The sequence below is a fragment of the Melopsittacus undulatus genome, chromosome 7, assembly GCF_012275295.1.
Source record: "Melopsittacus undulatus isolate bMelUnd1 chromosome 7, bMelUnd1.mat.Z, whole genome shotgun sequence".
In the NCBI taxonomy this organism is placed as follows: Eukaryota; Metazoa; Chordata; class Aves; order Psittaciformes; family Psittaculidae; genus Melopsittacus; species Melopsittacus undulatus.
The window spans coordinates 53,915,742-53,943,539 of NC_047533.1; the positions used below are offsets into that span (position 1 = coordinate 53,915,742).

A 27,798-nucleotide genomic window follows, 5' to 3' on the forward strand; every position below is an offset into this window, starting at 1 on the left:
AGCCTGAAGCAGGGCTTGAATACTGGTTCTATTCCCTGCATGCTGTACTGAGAGGGCTGAAATAGCAGAGTCTGTGCTGCAGTGAGCTGACACAGGCTAAATCAATTAGCTGCTATTGCTGGGATGATCATCTAGGCCAGATCAAAAAAGACAAAGGAAGAAAAGCCCCATGCTGAGAGGAACCAGGCCCAGTCAACATATTTATCTCCAATACTTTAATCAACGTATTTGAAATGGGAAAGGGAGATGGCTGATGCTTCCCAAAGCTAGTAGGTGAAGGCTTGCTTTCCGAGGGCAGGAGGGGCAGAGCGTCCGGGCAGAACACTGCAGCTCCCATTCACCTCTGCTCCGTCCTTTGTTTCCATTCAACACACACTTCAAACAAACAGAAAAAAAAATCACAATACTCTGTAAGTTCACTTAAGGCACTTTCCATTTCAGACTGGGTCGTTTAAGCCCTGTAAGTCTCCAAGTTCATCCCTATTCAAATCAACACATTTTGCAGCCTGAGCTTAGCATCCTTCAGGAAGGACAGAAAACATCCCAGCACACCACATGCCTTGCATGCCCCCCTTCTCTGGGCAGGATTTATTGTTTTGAAGTAATCTTTACTCTGAATTAGCTGTCCCAAGGACTACTGGTCTTTTTCCCACTGACTTTTGCAAAACCACACCAGTCATCAGTGTCTGTGTCCAGCTGCACAGACTGTGTAGAGGAAAGATCTGGACCTGTTGGAAAGGGTTCAGAGGAGGGCCACAAAAATGGTCAGAGAGACGGAACAACTCCCCTATGAGGAAAGGCTGAGAGAGTTGGGGTTGTTTAGCATGGAGAAGACTCTGGGGACAGCTACTGCAGTCCTTCCATTTTCAAACAGGCCAATAAGATGGGGAGTGACTTTTTAGCAGGGTCTGTTATGACAGAATGAGGGATAATGGTTTTGAACTAAAAGAGGTGAGATTCAGGCTGGACATAAGGAAAAAATTCCTTGCAAGGGTAGTAAAACACTGCCACAGGTTGCTCAGAGAGGTCATGGATGCACCATCCCTAAGGAAGTTTGAGGCCAAGCCGGATGTGGTTCTGTGCAACCTGATCTAGTTAATATGTCCCTGCTCACTGCAGGAACGCTGGACTAGATGACCTTTGAAGGTCCCTTCCAACCCAAACTATTCTATGATTCTATGATCAGTAAGCAGCACATCCCTCACCCAATGCTTTGAGTACCAAGTCTGGGACCTGGTTTGGCCTCTGCAATACATAAGACGTTTCTTTCGAGAAACTGACAACTACTGCTGACAAGACTTCACCTGCAGCTGGGACTGGAGAAAACTAAAACTGTTACAGAATGAAGGTGGCTCTGCCATCAGCCAGCTGTATCTGGGTAGCCTCCAGCTCCAGCTCAGCTCCTCGTGCAGCCGCTCCTTATGAGAGGTATCCTGCCATGCTGCTCTTCACTTCAAAGAAGACAACCATAAGGAGAACTATTAAAGCAATTAAAAAAATATTATCTTTAAGATGCAATCTACACAGAGATGAATGGGAATAATTATCAAGCTGCAGATTTTAATGTTTTTGTGTGTGTTTTTTTTAAGGCGATAACTGGCTGAGCAGTTCTGAGTAAAGACTGTGTTACCTACAGGAACTTCTGCCTTATTGAGAGAACGGGAGACACCACTTTTTCACGTGGTGGCCCACATCTTCCATACCATATCTCATAGTAACATCTACACTCACTCACCCTTTTCCCATTCAGTTCATAAACCTATAAACAGTTCTGTAGCACCTCATACAACTGTTTACCTAGAAAAGTGTCATTCTTCTTTTTCTCAAAGCAGTGAAAGCAGCAGTTCAGCAGCCTGAATTGCGAAAGCCAGCCCCAGGTTAACAAGCAGCCGTCTAAAATCATATCCTCAAATTCCCAGTGAAGAGCAAGACCTAACATCAATACTTTCTCCTTACTTGCATCTGCATATCCTGAATCCTTTATTCTTCCTCTCTGCTCAGCTGTCCCACCTATGAAATTAATATTACAATGCACTGCAGATGGCAAACAGGCCCTTGAAACATCAGCTATTGGGCTGAAGTTGTGCATCAACTAGGCTTTCCCAAATCCTTTGAATATTAGCGCATTCCAGGTATTTTTTGCACACAACAAAATCCTTGTCTATAAACCACTTGTGGCTGGATAAATTTGTTTTCTGCTGTTGGAGTAGCTACTACCTGAAGCATTACCTGCTCCTGTCTGCCTCTCATGTGCCTGTGGGCAGGTACCAGCATCAGCCATCCTGAGACAGGTACGGCAACAGACGCCCTGAGCTTCTCCTGATGGGACTTGAATGTGCATGCTGGCCTGTATTATAAACACCTTTAAAGATGCAACAGAAGCAGCTCAAAGCCAACAGACCTCTTTCCAAAGAATCATTTTTTTTGGTTTCACTACACCCTGAGATGTCAGTCAGGAAGAGGCACACAGAGGGGTTTTAGCTTTCATATCACAATTTTGGGGCACAGTGCTTTCTTCTTTGCAGTTAAGGCTTAAGCCATGTACTTGACTCAATCAAGACAGTTAACCAGCATTAAAAATTTCATGAATCAGCTGTGAAAAAGAGTTAAAAAAATCTAATTAAAAAAAATCTATTAAAAATTCCTTTGCAATTCAAATTTACTGAGAGGCAGAGGGAGGGAAGAAAATATCCCCAGAAGGAAACGGTTTTACTCTTTTGGAGATTACACATCTTTCACCAAATGCTTAAAAAGAAACCTCACTTCATATTTGTAATAATAAGGGATTATCAGAGTTCTTAATTTACTGTTGAAGTTTGCAGTGCAGTTTCATACCTTGAGTGAGGTGCAGCCTAATCCCTGTGTGTGATTACATTAAGGAGTGAGAGGGAGGTATGTGGAGGGTGGGGAGAAGCAACTTTTATTGAAGACAGCGCTTCAGGCAGCCCCGGAGCAGAGTGGATCCAGTTTGAAAAGAATTGGCAACCCTAAAACTTTTTGATAAGACAAGAATTCATTGATGTTGGCTCACACTAGGCCCACTTCAACTCTGCACTTGTCCTCTGTGTTTCCTTGGCATATCTGTTCCTTTCCTCTATCTGCTTTAGCATAACTTTATTTTTCTCTTTTATCTTTAGCTAACTGCACCCAGGGACTGGAGGGATTGATTTTTTGTTTTGACTTATTGTTTGAAGATCTGTAACTCAAAGCAGCTTCTTGCGCCTCTGATGTCTAAGCCTGAGCAGTATAAAAGGTAAAGCTCATCCTGTGTACCAAACTGAGCGGGGATACCATTTTATAATCAGTCATCTGTGTTTTATTTTGCCTTTTTGGGAGAAAAACTATTTTAAGACTTTATAGGCAATAATACTTTAAATAAATATTCTCATGGCAGATACTACACATGCCAGTTCTCTTTTTAAAGACAGTCAGCTATTGCTTACTACTCAGGGGAAGAAAAAAAAGTTCCTAATTAAAGGAGGCCATTATACATCAGAAGATATTTTGAGCATCACGTCACACTACCGACAGCCTGCTGCAGCCAAAATGTTACCATGCAAATCTAAAAATGCTCTTGCTCAGAGATGCACTACCACAAGGCTAACCTAAATCCCCGCTGGGAGGGGAAGACAGGAGACACGAGACACGCTCCTCAGTGTAGTTTGTAAACAGACATCTCTCACTGCCATGTTAATATCACCCTGTCCCGAGACATAGAGGGGTGGAGAAGGATATTTGTTTGCTTCCTCCGCCTTCTGAGGGCCAAACTTGGGAGATTTCTCCTTGTCCCAGGCCATTCTCTCCTCCACCTCCTAAAAAAAATGGCACTAGGCTGTTTTAAAGAAGCTTCCCTTCAGGATGCAGCACCCAGGTTTCTCACCACACATACATGTTTCTGTATGGTAGAAAGCTGATAGCCATGGCACACACGGACTTTGTTTACGATCGCCCATCTCCGCTATTCCCTGAAGTTGCCCAGCTTGCTGAAATATGGTTACATATGCAAACATTATCTCCCAATTGTAACCTCATTTTCTGCTCTGCTGGACAGCGTGACCAGCATTTGTCATCTCGCCGCCCCCGCCCGCCACATCATTCATGTGTCTATAATTGTCATCAAGATGTGGCATGTCAGCAGGACTCCCGCGTCCGCTGCTCCCCATCTCCACGCAGTCACTCAGGTAACAAACCCATAATCTCGCCCTGTTTTCATGATGGTTGAATTACACATAATTGTTTCTGCACAGTGATTGATTTCTGCCTGAATAGAGACCTCTGCCTTTTTTCAATGCGAGCGAGTGGCAGCCAAGTCTCTCCATCTAGGAGGAGGCAGCAGCCTTTGAAGAGATCAAAGCCAAGGCCGCGAGCAGTTGTGCGCCCTGGGAATATGGAAAGCCTTTATGCTCTCAACCCCATTTCCAACATCATGTTGGATTGCAGCTGCATTACATTCTGCCAGCATTCTTAATGCTTTTAGTATTGACTCTGACATCACCGATAGCTGTTTTAAAGTAACAAAAGCTGAAGGATGACTTATTTTCACAACTCTGTAATTGGAACATGCAAAGTTAGGGGAAGGGAGCATTTGTTTTTAATCTGAGATACAAAAGAAAGCACAGAAAATTATATAAGTTCCCCGAAATTAAAAACACGTTTTTCATATGGAAAGAACAGAGGGGGCATTTTTATAGCCTAGACCACACAAAATGAACTGATTATGCACATGCTTTTTCAAGCCTAAAGGCTGAAGTAAAAATACGATTGAGCAAGCGAGTCAAATTGGGAAAAAATATTGTGACTCACGGTACGTTTAGTGACTTTTAGCACCTGATGCAAGGCAAAATAGTGCAGATGCCCAGGCTATTGCCCCCCCTCTGCAGCTCCTTGTAGCAAACTGACAGCCGTTCACTTACCCTAAACCAAACACACGACAAAGGAACACTAAATCCCCATTAGTTATCTACAAAGATAAATAATGCTCTGAAAGTGTAAAATACAAAAAAGCTTCCTCTAAGACTCCCTTCTCCTCCAGTTATACAAACAGCTCTTAGGCTGCCTTAAAACTACTCTTACCACAATATTGTTTTCAGGGGCACCAAATGCTCCCACGCTCCTCCTCTCTCCTCATCTGGCTTCGCTAGTGAAAACAAAAGTAAATCTCTATCAAGAAAGACAGTCCTGAGCTTTGAATAAAAGTAATGCCTTGAAAAAATACTTCCAGGGAACTTTTAAAACTTATCAGTGGAAAGGAAGGAGATAAGGAGGTTGCAAAAAGCGGGAGCCCGTGAGTGCAGTAGCGGAGCCACTCTGTGTCCCTGCGCTGACCAGTCTGAGCACCACTGCTAGTTCAACAAGTATTTTTATTCATGCTAAAATCAGTGAATAGGAGCTTTTAAGAGCAGTAATTTTGAAATATGGCAGCTGCCACAACAGCACGCGGAGTGGTGAGAAAGGCAGAATGTGCAAATAAAGCATAAGCTGTAAAGAATTAAACATTATGAGCACCCATGTATTAGCAATAAAAATAATTTCCTCTTAGCGGTATCGTTTTTCTTCTGCTGTTTTAACATTCCTTTTTCCCTGTAGTCATTAAAAATCTAACTTAAGGACAACAGCAAAGGGATCTGCCCTCCCTCCCTGTGGACCCAGAGCTTATGCCCCTGTCATTTCAAGGCTGGGAAAATGTCTCGGTTTTACTTTGACTGTTCCTAAACACACACTAACCACACTGAGGCTGAAGCTAGAGCCAAACGCAGCAAGCTCTTCACCAAGAGCTTTTGTAAAAACTTACAGTTTTTTCAGTAGCATTAAGACTTCTGTGTTAATCCAAAATTTGGTGTTTCTCCCTCCTCCTCCCCCCTGTTCTTCCGCTATTCCCAGCAAATTTACTGCTTCCTCTGCACAGCCTTCTTTCTTAAATAAGGACTAATTCTTTGTGGCTCTGCTGTCCACTCTGATAACCAGAGGGATGCTCAAAAAGCAGTGCTGAGGAAAGCAGCAAGATGCAGAGAGCTGGAGCAATCACTGTAAACAGAGGTATTGGCTGCCATGTTGGCAGAGCAGCTAATTCAACTTCTGCCTATCCCACAAGGAGTCTCAAGTATCTGGAAATGAATGCCAGCCTCCAGAAACTGAGCAAGCGACATGTGTAGCATTGCAAAGGTCTCCAAAACACTCACCACTATGAAGAAACAGCAGCAGAGAAGTCACTTTTATATGACGCTGCAACCTTGCCTTTCAGTATCAAGCCATTACTGTGATGAAAAAGTATGTTTTACTGTAATTACTGCTTATTTTCCCTTCCAGGGACTTTTATGTTCATTTGCAGAGGATTCACTTGCTACTTGATACTTTTGCTTGAAAGCTTGCTACTTTTTTGCAGCTATTCACTGAAATTTAAGAGACACCATTTAGTCCAAAAGAGGCACGTGAAGGCTGTCAGCCAGGCTTTCATCCTGTGCAGCCCACCATATAGACTACATGGGCAGCTCTCCATGCCCAAGCAGAGGCACACCTTCCCTTCACTCATCGATGTTTTGGTAAGCATGATAGAGAGAGCTGGGGGACTTGACAATGAATACTGCCAGTTCCTTAAATCCTGATCCCTTCAAAGTGACGACCTGCATGTCTTCAGCAAACTGAGTTTTAAGTTTGGCTGTGGTGCTGGAGAATGTACAGCTGCCAGATGTGGCCACCATGTATAGGCTGCAGCTACAGAGCTGTGAAGGAAAAAGAAAACACCACGGATGACCTGGGTAACTCCATGGAGGTGATGCACAAATAGAAAGCTGAGAGCTGTGCTCCAGCGAGCACAGCCTGGGCACACATTAATGTGGCAGGTATTTCAGGATGCCCAGGAAGAAGTTGAAAGCCTCCAACTTCAAACCAGTCGGCACCTCATTGCAAACTGCCCACAACAGGCTGCTGAGGCACAGAGCACGGACATCACAAAGGCCACAGTGGACACCCACCATGGCTGGAGAGGAAGACAGATGCCATTACTGCCAAGATGCTGTCCCTGAGAAGCAGCTGAGCAAGGTCCTCCCAGCCCTGCTAAACAACAAAAGTCCTACCATACTGGTGCCATGGGGAGGCCACTGATAAGCCGTGGTCGGCTGTCCCCAGCCCATCTTGTGCAAGAGCAACAAATAAACAGCAGCTTCTTGGGAGACAGAGCAGGCCATGCCTGTTATCTGTGTTTGCATTGAATTTCTGAGGGATGGACAGAGACAAAAGTAGGGGGTGCAAATAATGATGCTCAGGGCAAGCAGCCTGCTCCCTGTGAGGGGAAAAAGCAAACAGAAAACAGCAGGAGATAGGGGTGTTGCTACGATGGCAGGGAGGCAAAATGAGGAAAGACAAAGCTTGCTTTTTGCCAACAAGATTTAAAGTTATTTTTTTTAAGCCCCTCCTTGCTTTTATTTGGAAACTTCAGTAGGATTGTTTGGTCCTTAATTGAAGGGCTGGGTATGAAACATCGACAGCCAACTTTCTTATCTGCACTGGTTTTAATCCTCTCATTCCCTTCCTCCATGCCCATCCCAGTTTTTACTTTCTCAGACTTCCAGTTTGTTTTCACAAAAAGCACAACAAAACAGAAACAACCCAAGAAGCAGATCTTTATGGGCAAGCTGTCTTTCGGGAGGCTCCTGAAGCAAACGCCTTCCTCTAGGTCTCTGAGCAAATGTCGCTTTTTAGGGTCCTCATTTGCAGAAGCTTGCTCCCAGAGTGTGTCTCTGCTTTTAGCAGCAGGGTCAGGGGGAGGCAGAAGACATGACCCCTCTCCTCTGTGCCAGCATGGGCACCAGGGATACCTCCTGGGAATCTGCTGGCAGCCACCGACGCGCTGCAATTTCCACGGGTCACGTCCTCACGCTAGACTCTACGTTGGGCAATTATACACAGAATTTACCTATTTCATGCTTAATTGCACAGGCACAAACTTTTGCTCCACCCCCGAAACAGCTATAACCTACCAGCAGCACTTGCATTACTATAGGCATCTGTCCCAGTCCAGGCTTAACCCCCTAGGCTCAAATCTCAGCCAGCCTCTTAACCAGCCATCCGCCTCCCTGGAGAACCCACTGAGCCCAGAAGGGGGAGAGGGGATGCAGATAAGGCATGAAAGGCCAACATCAGCCCACAGCCAACTTTCGAGCTATGGGCTCCTGGGCTGTGGAATGCTGCCTCCAGAAGGGAAATGCAAGACCCACTCACAGACTCTTCTGCTGACTGAACCTGAAAAAATGCTTCGTCCAGTACATGTTGGCCAGAAAGATTCATTTAATGGAGGAGGCCATTTTTTGTGCAGCGAGTGCGACTGCAGTGAGCACTAACTGAATGTATTTACTTGCAGTCCTGGAGCCAGAGCTGGAAGACAAGCTCCACAAAACCCCTGTCTGAAATCTTCTACCTAATAGTCTGCCCGTGCCCAGGACACAGGGGTTTCTAAACCAGCTTTGCTTAAACCACATTTCCCAACTGGGTATTTATTGTTCTGCCCCATTAGCCTGTAATATCCTCATTTACACACATATCCCTGCAAAGAAAGAGAACTTAAAAGTTTCAAAGAGGGAAAGCTTTTTGCACAAGTTGCTTTGGGAGGGCCCTTGAATTAAAAGGTTTCAAGCAAAACAGTGTTTTGAGCAGCTCTCCTAGATTCTCTAATATTTCCTTATTACAAAGTATGAAGTCATCTTTTACAGGTCACCCAAATAAGAAGCTTAGTAGTTGCCAGTTAAAAAAGAACCAAGCATGTTTGCAATAGTGCTGTCAAACTGTCTGGGGAAAGCCTAATAAATTAGCATCTTTTTGGTGGTTCTCCTATTCTGAGTTTTCCCTCTGAAGATTTAAATCTAAACCAGGATCTCTTCACTATTATCTTAGGAATATCCCCAAAATAACTGAAAAAGGGAAAAAAGTCTCAATAAAACCAGGAAAATCCTCATACCTAAGAGCTAAGCTTTTTAAAGTTTTATTTCTTTTTTCTCCTTTAAATCCGGCACAGCTTCGTTTCCTCCCCATACCAGGGGTATTTAAGACATAATGTGTGAAAGAGAAGGTTTTGAGTATCAAATTTTCCAAATCCAACACACTCAGCTCAAACTTACTTTTTAAGCTGAACTTCAGTTGTGTGCAGGAGGAAATCAAGCAGTGAAGAGCAGACGCAAACACAACCCAGCCTGCTCATGTCAAAAGGCAGCGAGACAAAAAGCTTTAGGGGCATTCTTCAGGGTAAATTATTTTAATCGCCTGTGTCTTTCAAAATGCATTTTAGTATGTTCGATATACAGCTTATTTCCTCAATATCCTCAAAAGCTCTCCCAGTGCCAGCTCCATGAGCTCACTTTTCCTCTTTGTGTGGATCCCCAGGAGCCTGGAGGGGATGCTGCGCGCTGCAGCCTGCCCCACCACCCCGGGCTCCCACACCTGACCATCACCCACCTGCTCATTCCTGCTGTGCTCCCAAAATACCTTCTCAAGAGGCTGAGCCCATATGTGCGTTTATATATGGGATAGGAGGAACTGTACATGAACTGTGGGACCATCTTTATTCTTCACAGGGGCTAATTCATGTGCAGGTGTTGAGGGGAGAAATCAGAGTCTCCCTCAACTTGGAGGGGTGTCTGCACTGTGTCAGGCCTGGCTATTCTCCTGCTTCAACTCAACTTTTCTGTTGACAACAGAAGAAACAAGCATTTCTTTAGTTTAAGAAACAGAAATGCTGCCAACCAGGTCATGAAGAGTGCCACACAGTGAAACAAGCTACCACAAACCCCAGATTGAGGAGAGGGCATGGATGTGAGAAGGAAGTCACATCATAAAAATGAATCTGGGAAGCCGTTTGGTGGGAAGATGTGCTGCGGTGCCAGTTTTGTGGCATGGCTGCATGGGATGCAACATGGGTCTGTGGTGGGAACCTTGCTCACCATGGGGGTACACGAGAGTTGCACGAAACTGCAATGAAGGCAGTACAGGACTGGATGCAGGGGATAGACGGCAACCAAAAGCACAATTACCACTTGTAACTGCAGTTTCCTAAACCTGATACAGCACCAGTCAAACTTCAGAAACTAGAGACCCTAAACAGACACTGGATTGTGGTATTTTAACAAAATAAACACATTTGCATCGCTGGACACAATTTATCAGCATTTTAGCACATCGGCAGGGAAAAGGCCTTCTCCCCAAGTGCCATCTGCATTTGACAAGCGTTGACACCTTTAATCGTCACCTCCATATTGTACTTTTTTCATGCTACACAAAGCTTGCCAATGCAAGATTTGGGAGGGATAAAGAAAGATCAAGGCAGGAAGATATGCCAAGACTGTGGAGAGAAACAGACGGTCACAAAGATAAATCTCTGAGGCAGTTCTGAAATACAGAAAGAGGCAGAAAATTGATGAAATAGAGCCTTACAGCATAGCGAGACAACCAATTACTGAGACTGACTCTGAGCAGCCAGTGTCACTAGGACCCTGACCCAGAAATACAGGTCCTACAGGGATAGCTTTTTAGAGCTTATCATGCCCTACCTGTGAGCCAACAAAAACCTCATGTACCCTTTCCCTGTTTTTTGACAAACGTTCCCTGTTTTATACCTGACAAATCAGACTATCTCCAGATTGGCTTTCTTTGGATAACACTTGCCCCTCCATACAGAACTCTGCTCAAACCAGGTAAGGGGGAAGCTGAGCTGCCATCAGTATCAGTGAGATTTCAGTATTATGCCTTTCAACCCTGTGAAACCTCACTCCCCATACTGACACCATGGGGTTTGTTGTAGCTCCTGTGAGTCATGGTTGCAGGCTTCTTAGAGCAGGGCCATCAAGCATGTGCAGTGCCTGGCGCTATGCTGGACGCACAACAGCAGCCTGCTTCAACCTACTTTAAAGCTTCCCTACTCAGAAGGCAAGAAGAAGGAAAAAACAGGGGTCTACAAACAGATTTCTTCTGTTCTTTGTGGAAGCAGCCTTACTAGAGCTTCCTTGCACCAAATGCACACGCGTACACCCCTGCTCATTGGAAGTGCCAGCACAGTCAGAAGGCACATTGTGGCAAACACGTGCATGCAATCACAGGCTCCCAAGGGACTTCTCCCTGTGCACTGGCCTGGGTGAAGCAGACCTGCCTGCTGACTTGTGTGGCACTGTTTGAAGTGCAGGGCTAGAGCACTGAAGGCGCTTGGATAGGCAGACGCTTTTGGGAATTAGCTGCTCTCCAGCTTGCCTAATAACTCCTAACTGAAGTGATTCTCTGGTTTACGTGTTACAGCTGGTGACGACAGTACACTTAGTTTTTAAGTTAAACTGCCCATTTTTATAAATATTCAATCAAAGCCTTGAAACTTTACACTTCCAATTTTTGCTGACTAAGCTCATCCTATTGATTTTATGCCTCAACCTTACCTATACCCCCAGCCACTTAAAGCAAACCAACAAATGTCGAGTCGACCTTTCAACTCTATAAAAATGTTCCTCTAGGGGAGCGAATGGGTATCTTTGAAGATCACAAAGATATTCTAGGTCCTTCATCTCAACCTGGAGCATCAGTAAGCAGTACCACTGCCAGAAGCCAGGGGTAGGCATGCCATTTCTCCTCTGCAGTTCAGACCACTTTTCTTCCCCTTTAGGAGAACAGGCAATCCCTGGCTGATTAGCACAGTTGGCGTACATGTTAACTCCCTACTGCACTTTTAGCTCAATCCCAAAAATTCAATGAATATATTTTTATTTAAGTGCTCAATCACTTTCTTGCTGAGAGGACAGATTCCTTTGAAGTGGGAAACCCAAACTAAATAAACATATCCACAAGATCCAAGTCTCAAAATAGAAGCCGTTGGGTTGCTAGATTAAGTTATTCTGAATGCAATTTTCTTAAGTGAATCTAATGCTCATGAAGGGCCAGAGTGACAGAGACACTAATCCCCAACAGCCTGGGCAGCAGCAGCACACCAAGCAGCTGCGCCGCCTTTTCCCTGGCGTCCTGCAAGAAGGGACCAAACCCAACAGTCAGATGAGAACAGTCTTCACAACAGCCAAAACCAGCTTAGAGATAAATGCCTGATAGCCAGGGTGGGGGTGGTTTGGGGTAAACGGGAGTGATTTACATACAACTGGAGCAGCACTGCAAGAGGACAACCTGCCTCCTCCAAGATGAGAACCTGCAGACTGCCTGGCTTGTGGCAGCATTTCCCTCTGACATACACTGGGTACTGACAGTGTCCATCCATGTTAAGAGCAGCACAGGACATCACAGCAGTCCATCTGATGCAGACTTCAGGCTGTAAAATGTTCCGTGTCTGTATTAAAGCAGACTCTTGCTCATCTGCCTTCTCCTGCCAGACACAGTATTTTACTACTCGCAAACAAAGCACATGCCTCTCTCTAATAGGACTTCAGAAATATTACAGCAGCAGTAAATGCTTTTGTGTGGGTTATTTCCTTCCCATATCAGGAGGAGTTTTCCCTAACTATAAACAGAAGTTAAGTACTCGGGAGGAGCCAGGCCTGCGGTACCCAGGCTTTACAATGCCTGCAGCAATGCAGCATTGCAAGTATCTGGAAAAAGTCTTTTCCTCTTTTGATGCCTGAACCTGTGAAGCTTTAGGCTTTCTTCTTGAGCCATATCCTCGCTGGCACTTGCAGTCAGTAACAAGCTATTCTTATTAACATTTTTTCTGGGCTGTGATTAAGCTGGAGAAGAGGTGGCACAGCATCAAAACAAGAGGAATGAAATTTTGCTTTTAAAACCACCTTAAAATGTAAGCGGCAGCTCTGCCATTTACAATTTATATTGAATTAGCTCCCAGATATATAGAAAAAAAGGAGATCTAGAACATAAACATACACACATATTGATATACAAAAGCTCCAACTTCAACGATTTGTAATGGGTGGGGGGTTCGATTATGCCTCCACTGAAGCCACACACACACAATTTCTGCATGTGTGTGGCTTCAGAAGAATCTTCCCCACATGCCCATTCACAGTTAGGTTGATTTGCTAATTGTTTCACCCTGACAAGGAGAAGACAGCAAGAGCAGAAAAGCATGTTTCTTCACCAGTACGTCCCCAAAGACCACACGACATTGGTAAGACTTTGCCTGGATTGTGCAGTCTTATCAAAAGCAACCAGATCAAGCTCCAGACAAAGGCCAATTTATAAGCCAAATTTTCCAAATGGAGAATTAATTTCACTAAGGGGGAGAAAGAAGGCACCATCAAAACTTGGTCTGTGACCATTCATGGCTTGGATTTGTGTTTCACAGAGACCTGGCTTGTACATTGGACTGATCAGCTGTGACGCTTGAGCCAGAGCAGCTGACAGATGCATTTGCAGCAGTGAGGTCCCTTCTATTAGCACTGCACAGATTCCTCTTCTCCCCTGGTGTGACTCACTGAGCCACCCAGCAAATAGTGCTAAAATTCCTCCCCATGCAAACCCTAGCAAGCTCTGCTTTCATAGAGTCAGGAAGCTTTGTGCTCCTCTGCTCCTGATTTGAAAGATTTAGGAACTAATCGGAATGGTTTAACTTCATAGAGAAGACATGTACTGTGCAGGGTGAAGCAGAAGAGCTCCAGTGCTGGATGAGCAGCTCCAGCTTGCCGAGCCCCTCTGCTGCCTGTGCAACCCATTTCCTCAGGCACAGGTCTGGGGTTGCAGGAGGAAGAAAGAGACATGCAACAGGACCACAGCTGCCTACAGCCCTTGGAGCATCCTGCTCCGATGCCAACTTCGGAATTAGTGCAAAGCCTTCTGATGTGTGATTCGGCAGCAGGAGCTGAGCTCCAACATCTGTGCTACTAAGCCCACTTCATTTTGGGCCAGGGAGCTTTCAGCTGACCACAGCTCCCAGCAATCGCCTACAACTGCACAGTCAGCAAAAACGAACTCTCAGGAAAAGACAATATTATGAATAATCAGGTTCATGTCCTTCTGCAGCTCCCCTTGGGGTCTCAAAAATTCTCCACAAGCAAGTGAACCAGCCTGCTTTCAGAGGCACTGCAAGATACAGCAAGGGAAACAAAACCCTCTTACTGAGGCTCTGTAGCTATTCATTCCTGCTATTTCTACCCTCACCCCTCCTCCTGTCCATATTATCTGCACAATTTCTCCTGGGACTCTTCAAGACAGGAGCTATCTCCATAACCCTCTCCATGCAGAAGCACAGAAGGAATATCCAAAACTTGGGCAAGGTAGGGGGTCCTGCTTCTTACAAACATTGTTCCTTGCGTTCAAACTCTCTTAGCAGAATTCTGCATCATTTTCAAATGGATATGCTGTGGCTTGCACGTGGATGTAAGGTGTTTATAGATTGTATCCTCCAACCCACTTAACACCTCCAGCTGCTACAAAGAGACAGTTTAGCCACAAAGAAAGAAACCCAGACCCCAACAACACAGAACAACAGACAAAAGGGAGGCTGCAGAAATCCTCTATCTACACAGGAAGTCTAATTCATTGGGGAAGAGGGAGGAACAAAGACAAAATTATTTTCTGGATGAATTTAAGACACAGATAAATGATTTCTTCAGTCACCTCCTTCGTACCCAGGTTCTCACCACACAGACAAGAAAGGTTTGCTACCCCAAAGCTAGTCTTGTGAATGAAAAAGTCAGAAAACCCACACATGTTAGAAAACAAGCAGCTGCCTCCGTGTCCCATCTTCAGTACCCCCACAATGCTGAGCAACCACCAAAAGATATCTCGAGCACACAGGATGCACATACACCAGGTGCTGCTGTGGTTTCAGTACCATCACGTGCCACTTCTCCTGCAGCCACCCAAACCAACTGCTTTGCTTTCCTACCTACCCAGCTATCTGATAAGAATACAAACTGCGGTGCAAGGCTTGTACCTGAACTTGTAATTAACACTCTCCTGCTCCTACAAATACAACTTGTAAAATGCAAACTGGTTGCCAGTAAAATGAACAAATTGAAAAGAAAAAAAAAGAAGAGAAATAAAAATAAATATTAAAAAAAAGGAGGAAGAGAATGGGGAAGATGAGACCACTCTAGTAACAGCAGATTTTGGAAGATTTGAAATCTTCCTCATACACCCTTTCCCCTCCAAAAGCTGCACTGAAATTACACTTCAGTTTCCTGCTTTTACAGCTTATTAGACATATTGTGGCTGACTATAGACTTGTATTTTTAATTTTACAAAGCAACAATGCAAAGCATTTGCCTTTTTCTTTTTTTAATAAAAGACCTTTTTTTTCTGCATATGCTAGTGAAAGTAACTTTTTTCCCATTCCAAGACAGCTTTGCTCTCTCTGCCATGGCAATAGCGATCCAAGGCTGCCTTGGTCATAGATGGTCCCAGTCTTAGGTCTGTCTGCATTCCCTCAAGGATGCATCCCCTGGCCAGTTTGCAAGCAGCAGGGTCTTTCCAAGGTGAAAAAAGGATTCAGTGCCCCAGGGCGGCTTTTTAATCCTGCCTAACACCTCCAGGCAACAGATGCATCAACAAGAAGCTGCTTTGTCATGCAAATGGAAGGGCACAGGTACACACAGCAGGGCTGCTCCATGCACAAATGGCCGGGGGCTGACACCCCAGGGGACACATCCACCTCCAAGGCTTGCTGATCTCGGCTGCTCCTCGCCTCGGATATATCCCCCATGAAAGGACAGCAACAGCAAACCTGCGGGGCAGCGGTGGGGACCTCACGAAGGTGAGCAGGAAGGACCATGCAGCACTGGAGCGGTGGTTGGCCATGAGTGAGCGTGTCATCTCCTGGATGCAACGTTTTGATCTCGCACGCATTAAAACCCAGCTGTCAGCTAGGAGACTAACAAAGATTATAGTTCAATTAAACAAAAAAATTATTTAATAACTCAAGCGTGTAGCCTTGTGGTAAAACTGAACGAACTCCAGGCTTATGTCAACATTGCAGCCCTGCAACAGCACTATTTTACCGAAATAGTGGTGCTGCTCAAACATGCAAGAGCAGCACTGAACTAAATTAGGCCCTCAGATGTTCGGCAGGCAGCCTCACAATTAGAAAGCAGATGTGTTTTCCCCCTCCTTCCCTCGAATGTACACATGTAGGGCAGTTCCTCAAGTACCTGAGCTGACAACCTCCTGCAAGAAGCCAGTATTCTGGGGGTGTTGATGCCAGACCAGTGTAGAGCAGCAGCCCCACAGCACGCATACACAAGAGAAAATCCTCAGTGAATAATTAAACTGGATTTTGTTGTTCAAAGCCTTGCACCAGCACTAGGGTCTTTCTTAGGAAGGTAATGTGGGAAAGACGGGGTAAAAAAAGGTCTGAAGTTTCCCAGGCCTCTAAGGGGAAGGTTTGAGCCCTCAGTTTCAGTGCCCTCTCTTGAAGCTGCATGCTTTTCCCCACAATACATCCAAACTGAAGTTTTCTGTACAGCAGCATTTACAATGACAAATGCCAACAGACCGTGGTCATCATGCTTCACCCTAAATGGCTGTAGGCCTCTGAACTGTAATTTATACTCAACCCACCCTCAACCCAGCTACGAACAACAATATACTGCATGAGATTTTGCAAACCTTTCAAACACAAATGGTAACATATAAAGAGGACAGATCAGTGTGCTTCCCAGTGCCAAACTACCCTGTCATTCCAAATCCAAACATCCACTAATTTAACACACTTTGCTACCGTCAATTACCAATACAGATTAAGCCCCCTCTTTTTTTGCTTTTGAAAAAGCCACAACGTGAAGAAGAATCAAGAACACTGGATGAGCAAAATAATGCCAGTTGTTTGACAGAAACCGACAAGTAAAAATCTAAGAGCAAGTAACACAGAACACAGCTTTATCACAGGGAAGTAACAGCATACAACTTCCCGTATCACAGCACATACAACTGCAGCGGGATTTTTCAGCAGGATGCCTACAAGCAAATTTGTTTCCTGCTCCTCTCTGGTTCTACTAATATAATTTCCACAGCTTGTTTTAACATTGCCTCCCCATCGCTCTACATGTATACCAAGAGGATTACAAAAATAAATGGGAATTGACTACTCAAAATTAAAGCTACATTAAAATCCATTGAATGTGCATCTACACCAAGGGAAGCAGAGGGACCAACCTGGAAGAATCAGTGCCTGCCATAATGTAAGGGAAAGCTGTAACTACTGCAGCACGGTTTATATTAATTCCTAAGCAAGCGTTTCACAATTTGTGGCTGAAGATACAGAGAGTGTTTCAAATACATAAAGCCTTCACGCAGAGCAACTGATGGCAGAAATAAATATCAATCAACAAAGAGCAATGCCACATCTGAAGGAAAAAAAAAAAAGAATCCAATCTTTTCATCTTACTGACAGGCAACTTTAGCAGTTCTGCTTCCAGCCCTCAATTTTCCTCAACAAATGAAGAGTTAAAGCCAGAAAATTCACATCTGTCCCAGTCACTACAAAGATGGCATTTACATCATTCCGCCATACACTATCCTACAGTCATAAACCAGGGCTCCCTCCTCAAAGCCCCCAGCCCTGTTCAAAGGATGTCAGACACCACAGACGTTAATCTCAGCTTTTCCACTGCGATCATGACCAACACCTCTAAGAGCTCTCAAACTCCAGTGAACGGAGGCTCTGAGCAGCAGCATTGCAACCTTCACCATAACTGAAGCTACTCAAAAAAACCCCGGCATGAACACACACTGAAGGCTGAACAGGAGGAAACCCAGCTCGACAAAACCGATCTTTGGAAGAGATAACTCACTGTTCTGGGAATGGGTGGCGACAGAGATCCATTAGGCATGTACGGGTCGTTATTCATATTTGGCATCATGATATACCCAGAATAACCAGAGTATGATGGTCCCTTGCTGTATAAGCCACTGTCTGGATGCTTTCCTAAGGAAGAGCAAACAATTATTACATTATTGCCCACATACACATTTCTTGTAAGTTACAGCACTTAAACAGGTATTGTGCATTCATAAAAATATTTTGCATGCAAACATGTCTTTGCTCATGGAAATTGCCTTTGACAGAGAGGGAAACACAGTGATTTGTAATAACATTTTTTAAGAAGAGTTAATTCTTAAAGGAGCAAGTACTCTCAGTGAGGAGTTTATGCTTAAAATACAGAACACCCTCAGAGTAACCAATTTATTTTGTAAGTCCCTGTTCAAATCCAGGCAGAAACATCAACAATGACATTACATTTCTCAAGTAGCAGTTTCCCCCCATTTTATACATCCCTCTAGGATTTGTGGATTCAGATGTATTGCCAGTATCGGTTTCCAGCATCACTGTAAGAAAAGGGAGGAACAAGGCAGTGATAACTAGATATAATCATTTCCTTCTCTTGCTGAGCCACTGCATGCAGCAACAATTCATTCTGGTCACGCTCACTGGCAACAATTAGAGGGCAGAGGCTGGCTTGGAAGGAGTCCCTAATAATTTTGGGAGGTGAGGGTGGGCTGTCGAACACACATGGCAATACGGACAAGAGAGAAGCCAAGTGAGGGCAGCTGTTTTGTAGGAAAATAAAGAATTGGAGTCCAGGTCCTGAAAAGTGGAGTGAACAGGTCTCCCACCTACACGACTGGTGACAGTGATACTACTTGAAAGTGAGGTTTTAAGAGGATGCAAGGCTGAAAAGGAAACTATACTGAGCTGACCTCCTCCCCCTCACTGCAAAGATGCTGCAAGCATGGGCATTAATGCTTTTAGGCTGTTTACCAACCAATTCGAATTATGGTTGCCACAGAGTCCTGGAAAGCACCAAGACTGAACTGTGTCTGTCTTTATATGGAATTTATGATCTGGTTTAGTTTATGATGATAAGCATTTCATTTTAAACATAATCTCCCATCTTTCACAGCACATGTTCTTTGTGCGTGTGTCCAGCTTCCTAAGTGATATACAGCAAACTCTGTCATTTCCTCTGTCCTCCACAATCAAAATTAACCAGTTGGTATGTTAAAAAAGCAAGAGGTCTGCTCATGCTTAGATTTGAAAGAGGAGATTTATGTCACAGACTTTGGCTATGGGGAAAAAGCACCGAGTTTCTGAACACACACAACTCGGCTGCACTGTATGAGTGAAGAGATAGATGTGTTTAAGCTGATATCCTAAAATTAGTTATTTCTTCAGCAAAGATCCATTTGGCCTACTTATCAGTTTCTAAACAACCAAAATACCATTTGGTCACTCAAGATAAACGTCCTGCACATTGATTTCCTTTTTAAATGTGTTTTGAAAGCACCCTGGCATTCCTCTCCCCCAAAGGGTACTAAATTTATGTTTCCCAGAAGAAAACAAGCTCCGGTTTTTGGACTATGTGGAGGCTTCACAGGGGCGCTAGGAGGGACAATATTGCAAGACAAGACCATGTTCTTCTCACCTTCCTCGGAGTGCTCTCTGCCTTTATCATGGTAGGAATCTGGCGCTTGATTCTGCCTGGAAACCTGACCGAAGGGAATCCACCATAGGAAAAGAGTGAGAAAAAGGAGAAAAGTCATTGTATGGATGCTCATCTATCTGCCACAGCGCTACAGCTTCTTGTAGAACGAGAAAAAAAGTTAGAGCAAGAGATAAGCATCTTTCTTTTCCGTCTTAAGTCGCCTGGAAGGCAACTATACCAGAAACGTTTGTGTAAACGATCGTTTTATGGGAACGGGAATAACTACGGAGCTTTGCAATGCGTTTCTAGCAGAAGCGCCCCTACATCTAACGAAAGAAGCTTATTTCTGGAAAACATTTGTAGCTTTGGTCGCCAAAACACTACTGGTAAAAAGATACAAAAAATAATATGAAAATCAGGTTGCCTTCATCACCAGATCTTTAGGGAAGAAAAAAAAAAAAAGAAAAAATAGCAAAAAATACGCACAAAATTTTAAAACTCCGCATGTTCCCCGCTCGCCCTAAAGTTGTTTTAGTGTCGGGTATTTCTTCCCAAACAGTTTTATGCAAATCCCTGAAAGAGTTTACAGCTACTGCTCCGGCCCCGCGTATTTTACAGAGGAAATTTCATGGCTGCTTGAGGTCTCATACCACGGCACCGTCGGGGGACTCGCGGGAACTTTCTCGTCCCGGGCCAAAGCGCGGAGGGGGCCGCCCCCACCCTCAGCCCAGCGGAGGGGAGCGAAGCCCGCTCCGCTTCCCCCCGGTAAGGGGAGTTCAGTTGGGGTGAGGTTTTTCATTTAGGGAAAATTCGGAGAACACGGGTTTGTTTCCCTGATGCCCCATCGAACCTCCCTCCCTCGCGGCGGCAGAGGCCGGACCCCAGCAGCATCCCGCCCCCCCCTTGGCCGCTCCGAGCTGCCCCGCGGAGACTCCGCGGCCGCGCACCTCGTGCCCGTTGGCGCCGGGGGCGATCTCGGACTCATTGACGAGGGAGGACTTGATGTCGGCCAGGTCGCCCTCCTCCTCCGGGTGGCTGATCTCAGCGAAGATCTTCTCCTTCTGGGGGTCCCCCTCGTCCTTGAAGGGGATCATCTCGTCGGTGGCGCAGAGCTCCGGGTCCCCCCCACCGCCCCCTGCCCCCGGCAGCTGCGGCATCCTCACGGCAGCGCGGCGTCTGCTGCGGCCGCCGGCCCGCCGCGGGAAGGGGAGCGGGAGGAGCAGCGGGGGGAGGAGGAGGAGGAGGGAGGAGGAGAAGGAGGAGAGAGGAGAAGAAGGAGGAGAGAAGAAGGAAAAATCCCGTGAAGTCCTCGGGGTTGCTCTCGGCAGCTGGAGACCCCCGCCCGCCTGCCCGCCCCCTCGGGGCCGAGATACCCCCACTCCGGCACGGCCCCGACCCCGCGGGGAGCCTGACCCCTCCGCGCCGCACGGCCGGAATAGGTCGAAACGCTCCCGTTTGTATCCTGCCCGCCCCCAGGGACAGCGCCAGGACCCGCCCCCAGGAGCCCAGTCCCCCCACTCATCCCCACTCCGGGACCCGGGCTCACCCTGGGGGTGAGGGTACGTGGAGGGGGGAGCAGCCCTCCCGAGTTTCGCCTCTGAGTGAAGCTGCCGCCACCCGGGCGGGCTCGAGTTAAAATGGCTGGGGGGGGACGGGCAGGGGAGGGGGGCGCCCCGGGGGACGGTGCTGCCCTCGGCGAGCACCCAGCGGGCCTTTGTCCACAGCTTCGCCCGCGGCACCGGGCACGGCTGGGCTCGGTGGCACAGAGGGGAGCGGGGGCAAGGAAGCGGTCCCGGGAGGAAGGGAGGGCAACAACGGGGGAGGGATGGAGGGGGTGGCGAGGCTCCCCCCGCTTCCCTCTACGCCCGCGGGCAGGGAGAAAAGTTGCCTCCGCGGCGCCTCCGCGCCCCCGGCAGCCTCCGTGCTCAGCGCCCGGCGCAGGGATGGTACCGGTGCCGGCGGGCACGGAGCCTCACGGGGGGCAGCGGTAGGGCGCGGGGCGGTGGCGGCGCAACTTCAGCATCGCTCACGCCCTCCCTCCGCCGTCGGGGAGGAGCGGGGACGGCGAGGATGAAAGGAGCCGCTGCCGTGACTGACAGCGCGCCCGGGGGCGGGGGGGCCGGGCGGAGGAGAGATGAGGGCGCCGGCGGCTCTGGGGGGAGCGGGTGTGGGACAGCCCACGGGCAAACTTTAGTCGGGCTGCGCCGGGCAGCGTCCGTGCGTTTCTGTGTGTCTACACGTACATGTGTGTGCGCGTGTGCCGAGCCGGGCACTGCCGCTCCCATCCCTTCCTCCCAGCCAGAAGCCCACCGAGGCAGGCGGAGGCACTGGCTGCATCCCGCGGCAGGCAGACCTGCTCTTTTAGGGCTGCTTTGTTGAGACTTCCTCTTTGGAAGAGGTAAAAGGGGGGCCTGCTGTGGTCACATGGAGCTGCTCCGGTGTGGGGAGCAGGGGCAGCGTGCGAGGATTTGCCCGAGCGCTTTCCGTGCCGGCTCGGGACGAAGGGCAGAATTAACACATCCTTATGGATGGAGCTCAGCAAGTGCCCGACAGAAACGTGTACAGACCCCGAGCGGCAGCGGGGAAACGGCCCGGTATCAGACCGGTACATGGAGCCAGAGCAGCCACTGAGATTCACCCCTCCGCCCCGTCCCGCTCCTTCAGCAACCGCGCTGCCCCGTTAGCTCCCGGGCGACACGGCATCATCCCGGTGCAGAGCACAAGTGCATTTAAATTCGACTAAAAAAAATAAATAAAACCCGTTCAAACAAAAGCAGGCGCTGCGTTTAGGAAACGTCGGGATCCGCAACTTTTATATTGCGAACGCGATGCGCTCACATTTTGCAGGAAACAACTTCCCATTATTTTGGCATCGGAAAAGTGCGCTTCTTGCTGTGCACATGCCCCGCGAGGTTCCTGAACCTTTAAGCGTCGGGAGACGGAGGATCAGGAACATGTGGATGCTCCATCCGTTTCCAGCAGCTGCTGGGCTAGGGCTGGAGAACTGGGCGAACGCCCACTCCCACCCCACTCCTGCCTCGGCACCAGCGTCCACGGACGAGCAGTCACTGTCCAGCTGAGAAACGAGACCCGCCAGACCGCGGGAAGGGGAGAAGGGGGTTGGACTCCTCATGTCGAACAAATGCGTAAAATGAATAATCGAGAAAGAAAGAATAGGAAATGTAAACCCTAGGAAGGGGTTTAATCGTGCGGCACTCCGGGGTGCAGGGGAACCCTCTCTCCCCCGAAGTTGGCTGGAGAGAGGCGATAGGGAAGCGGTTCTTTGGTAAACGCAACTCGGGGATGTGTGTGCGATGAGATGCCTCCGCATGCCTCCCGCCCCTTTCCTCTTTCCCGGCTCCCGTTGGGCACCGACAACCGGGCCAGTCCCAGGTGTCCCGGGCCGCTCCCTTTGGTCTCCCGTCCTTCCCCAACCTGGGCGAGAGTCCGAGCGTGTCATTTCCCCCTTCTGCCGACGGGGCGGCCCCGCCCGAGAGGGGCAGGAGTCCCCTCCGGAGGGCCCGGCAGTGAGGCCGCCCCTCTGTTTCGTTACCGTGTCCCTCTGGAAAAGCAGCCGCCCCCCGCCCCTCCGCCATCTCGATGTCCCCCCCTTCATGTGGGCTGGAGCTTTTCCAGAATCAGGTTTTGGTGGAAGGATTTTGAGGGCAGAAAAGGACGGGGAAAGGGGGGGGGGGGGGGGGGGGGGGGAGGGAGGAGAGGAGAAAGGGAGGGAGAGCGGACGGCGACGGGGCGGTGGGGGAGAAGGTGGAGATCGTAATGATTTATGACAAGAGGATAAACTCAGGAAACCTCAACTCCAACGCCAGATTTCACTGGAGACGACGCAAAGCTGTCTCTTAACTCGCAGCTCGTGGGGCTGGGGAGGGGGGCACGACCGAGGAAGGGGACGAAAGGCCCCGGGTAGTGGTTCCCCCCCCCCCCCCCCACCCCGCGCTTGGCAGGTCTGCGCTGCCCTCCCCGGCCCGCCGGGAGAGTTCCCACAGCCGTGCCCGCTGCCGTCCGGCGCCCGGCTGCAGCCCCGTTCAGTATTTAAACGGGGGTTATGTTGGGGGGTTTAGATGCGTGTTTTTAATTTCATTTTAGCGTGGTTTTGTATTTTCTTGTGTTTTGTTTGGTTCATTTTGCACATTTTTGCATTTTAGGGTTTTTTTTTTCCCTTTTGAGCAGGTTTTGTGTTTTGGAGTTGTTTTTTTTTTTTGTTTTTGGGGTTGTTTGGTTTTGCGGGGCGGGGGGCGAGCAGGGAGGGGAGAGAAACCGGCCGCTGTCCCCGGGGGGGGGGGGTTAGGAGGAGCAGCACCCCCGGTCAGCGCAGCTGGACAACCCCGCGGAGGCTCGGGGGGAATGGCCGAGGAGAGGGAGGTACTGGGGTACCGGGTACCCCCCCGGGGGGGGTGCAGTAAGCGGGGGAGGGGGGGACACCCTGGCTTGTGGAGCGGCGTCCGCCGCCGGCGGCCCCACTATAGGGACGGGAAGAGGGGGGCGGGGCGGCGGCGCCTTTGATGTCCTGTCGGCGGCCCCTTTCATCCCTCCCCGGCCCCCCCCCCTCGGGCCCTTTGTGTGACTAAATTTGGCAGGAGGCTGGAGGCGCGCCAGGGCGCCCACGTGTGCGCCGAGCTCCCAGCTGAGCGGGCGAGGGATCTCTTCCGGGTAAGGAGACAGCGGGGGAGATCAAAGAGTTTGGGGAGCTGGAGCCGAAATGTGCACTGGAAATAAAATAATAATACAAAAAAAAAAAAAGGAAAAAAAAAAGAAAAGAAAATCCTCCGGGCTGGCACGCGGCCCGCCCGGAGGCACGGCGGAGCGGGGGGAGCGCTGCGCACATGGTGGGGAGGGACCGACCGGGGGGAAGGAGCTGGTTTTCTCCGGGAAGGAAGATATAATAAAAATAAAAATAAAATATATTCTTGCAGTGGGGGAGGGGGGCACTTATTTTCTGGGGAAAAATAAAAGAAGAAAAAGACTTGACCAAAACCCCGAATCCTTTTGTTTAAAACCACCGGGCTGTGGAGACAGCAGTGCCGCCCGACGGCGCGTCCCTGCGACCGGCCCGGCCGGGGCTGAGCGGCCCCGGGCGGCAGACTCTCTTATACTGATAGACACTCGAGCAGAGAGCAGCCAAAAGCCCTTTCCGCACGTCCAGTGGCCAATGCCACTTTCGAGGGAGCCTTTCTAAGCAAACTCTCCGCGGATTTTCCTTCCCCGGGAGGAAATGTCCCTGGTGGCCCCCGAAGGGTGAGCGCGCTGGGGGCGGGCGCCCTTTGCGGCAGACCCCCCTGTGCCCTGTGGCTTCCCAGCGGGAAAGCGTGCACCCCGCTGGTGAGGGACTGTGAGGAGCATGGGGGACAGAGCTGGGGTGCGGGAGGGGAGCCCCGGGGGGGCCCCGCCAGCTCCCTGCGTGCCTTGCCTGCCCCAGGGCTGTGGGGATGGCCACCCACCTCTATGCTTCAGCTGCTCCCTCAGGACTGCAAAGCACCAACAAGGACATGGGATTTCAAAATCTCCCAAATGAAGCTTTTACAGTGCCTTTTCAAGGCAATAGGACTGCACTGCGTGTGTTCCCTGGGTCTGTGTTTGGCGCCGTATTTGGGTAACACACCTGATCGATGTGCAAATCAAATATACAGGCTGAACTCCCAAAGTTCTTCTGAAGCAAATAAATCCTTGTCCATCAGGATGTGGGGTGAGCAGACCCTGAGCAGGGATGTGACATTACCCCTCAGTTCTACAGCATTATCACTATGGTCTCCCACACATGTTGCTGTTGCTGCACAGCACGTCTGGGAAGCCAACCCTGGTCTGCCTTGGTATCCATGAATGTATTTAAAAAATAAGGACCTGTTCCTTGCCTCTAAAACAAGGATAATACTTCTAAGCCTCCTTTTCACTCTGAGAAAAATGAGATATTGCATGTAAGAGGCTCGCTGCTCCTTTGAGGAATGCCTTAAGTAAAGCTGTGAATAACAGATCTGGATGGTTTTGGGGCAAAACCCAAAGCACCCTCACTGTTGCGTTGTACAGGCAGATGGTCCCTTTAGTAGTGCAGTCCCTTTTCAGTGCTTTTGTAACTGCAGGTTCCAGATAGCTGGTGTGTCATTGGGTTTGGGTTTGGGTTCAGGTTTGGGTTGCAAACACTGGCCTACAGCCCCGTAGCTGCTCAACATCATGGGTTGCCCTCTGTAGTCTCCAGATGCTGCTGGGGCTGTGGGGTTCTGAGTGATGGAGCAGTGATGCCAGTTCCCGGTAGCCTTTGGGAGGCTTAAGTAGGGGTAGTGTGGAGAGGTTTCCTCACCGTGTTCATCATCATTTCCCTCACGGTGCCTAAAAGGGCTTCTGTGGTTGGGCGAAGCCAAGGGGATGATGCTGAGTGAAAGGAACTGCTCCATATTTGCTGCAGATTTCAGCTTTGAATGGAGGAAAAAAAAACCCAGAAAGAGAATGATGTGTGCTGGTTTTGGAAACTTGGTTATTATGAGTCCTTATGAAATGCAGACTCATTTTTTAAAATTATAACAAAGGGCATCCTGGCTATGTTTGTAGCAGCTGTATCAAAGAGCATCTGCACTTCTCATTTAAAGCTACTTTGAAAGAGATCACATGTAATAGTTATTAGGATGCTAAGAGTGTATATGTGCTTTTTGCTTTTTAATTTACACATTCAGCTTTCCAGTTCTGGGATGCCATTAATGTTCTTAGCTCAGAATTACTCTGTTTAAAGAGCTAAGTTTTCTTAGCCCTTGCAGCAACACAGGCTTTATGAGATTTGAGTGGGTAAATCTCACCAGCACCTCTTTACTACAAGAGCTTTTGTTTAGAGGAAAGCATTGGTGGCTCAGATCTCACAAATATGTTAAATTATCTTATTTTGAGATTAAAATAGTTGGCAGTTCAGGGGGTGCTTTCTTAATTCTTTAAGCAGAGGATAAAATAGATGGGAAGTGACATGGTTTATTCAGATAAATGGTGGCATGACATAGCTTGCGAACTAACCCTTACAGGAGCAGTGCCATTGCAGGATTATTTCTGGTGACTCATCAGATCAGATAATCCACAGTGTGTGGATAAAAGGGGAGGCAGGACTCAAAGTCGGAACCAAACTCAGAAGGCCACACGTGGGAAAATGCAAAATGTGAGGTTAATGTTGTATTAAAGGTGAGACCTGAAAAGAGCACAGCAATGTGCTGCCCCCAGCAGGGATTTTTAGGCTGAGGTTTTTGAAAGGGCTAAAGAGATGTTCAAAGCATGTAGAGTGCTACATCCCCAAGGGAGCCTTTGAAAATCCAGACTCAAGTAGTTCTGTTGGTCACTACATTATGAGAGATTCTGGCTGAAGAAGTGTGGTTTAATTGTTGAGTAGCAGTTTTGCCCATTTACGTCAACATTTCCTACTTTCTCAGAGGGGGAAGTTCTGCTCCTGAATAAATAAATGTTATACGTGTCTCAGAACAGATGAGATTTTCTTCATCCCTGAGAACCAGGATGCCGCACCTGGGCCACAGTGTCCATGGGCAGGTTTTCAAAGGCCCCTCCAACTGAGTCCTGCTTCTGCTTCTCTGTATCTGCATTCAGAAGTGCTGGTGGGTGTCTCCCACTGCAACTTCTTGGGTGCATGAGAGAAAGGCTTTTGCCAGGGGTTTTGTGCATGCATTGTTGGATACCTTATGTTGAATATTTCTGTTGGTACTTGCTTGTATGTTGCAAATTAGCATCTGTAGTCCCAGAAGTATGAGAGGTGCTTTGTGGGGAAGTCATCCTTTTACAAAAGTCCTTTGCATGGCTATAGCTAAACCTGTTGTGGAATTCAGCATAAAGCAATTGATGTATTCTGCTAAATATATAACAAACATGCAGAGGTGACTGTGCACCAGAGTTTCCTCCTAGCTTTTAAAACGGTGGCCATTCCCTTTCTGTGCTCCCAACAAAATCAAAGCATCTTTTAATCCCTTGCTTGTTTTCAAGTGACAGTAGTCCTCTGTGCCCTTACAAATATTGCCAGCAGAAGCTTGGTAGCTCCAGACAAGGTCCTTTGAAAGAGGTGGGAGGAGAGGGAGGCTCCGTGGGCAGCCTTCCAGTGGCAGCTGTGCACTAACGGCATGGGAGTGTGGGAGGTTTCTCCCGAGTTAGTAAGACAGTTCAGCAATGCAGTGAATGTGTGCTCCCAGAGCATGACTCCTATTTACTCTTTTTGAATTCCCTGACCTCTGTCTGACCAAGTCTGTCTCCCATATGCAGCTGGACGGGGAGGGGGAACCACAGCCGGGCTGTGTCAGGGATCTTATTCTACTCAGGGCAAAGTGTGGCCGTCCCTGGGGGAAAGCGATTGCAGCAAGTAACGAGGTGGTGAATTTTCCTTCTTGCTGAGGAAGTTAGTTGGGTGTGGGTCTGATTTTGAAGCACCATCTCTTGCTTCCCAGGAAAGTGACTGCCATTAATT

At 48.0% G+C, this 27,798-nt stretch overlaps 1 protein-coding gene across 5 annotated transcripts in view; it reads right to left on the reverse strand.

The window, feature by feature from the left end:
* LEF1 (lymphoid enhancer binding factor 1) overlaps positions 1-20,579 on the reverse strand; it is a 69,604-nt gene extending 49,025 nt beyond the window's left edge. For all 5 annotated transcript variants that reach the window (XM_034064538.1, XM_034064539.1, XM_034064535.1 and 2 more), the window contains exons 1-3: positions 20,294-20,579; positions 19,347-19,410; positions 17,715-17,848 (exon numbers count right to left, since the gene is read on the reverse strand). In XM_034064538.1, the coding sequence (XP_033920429.1) occupies positions 17,715-17,848; positions 19,347-19,410; positions 20,294-20,503 (408 nt within the window). In that variant the 5' untranslated portion in view covers positions 20,504-20,579. The remainder of the gene's footprint in view (positions 1-17,714; positions 17,849-19,346; positions 19,411-20,293) is intronic.
* Positions 20,580-27,798: the final 7,219 nt, after the last annotated feature.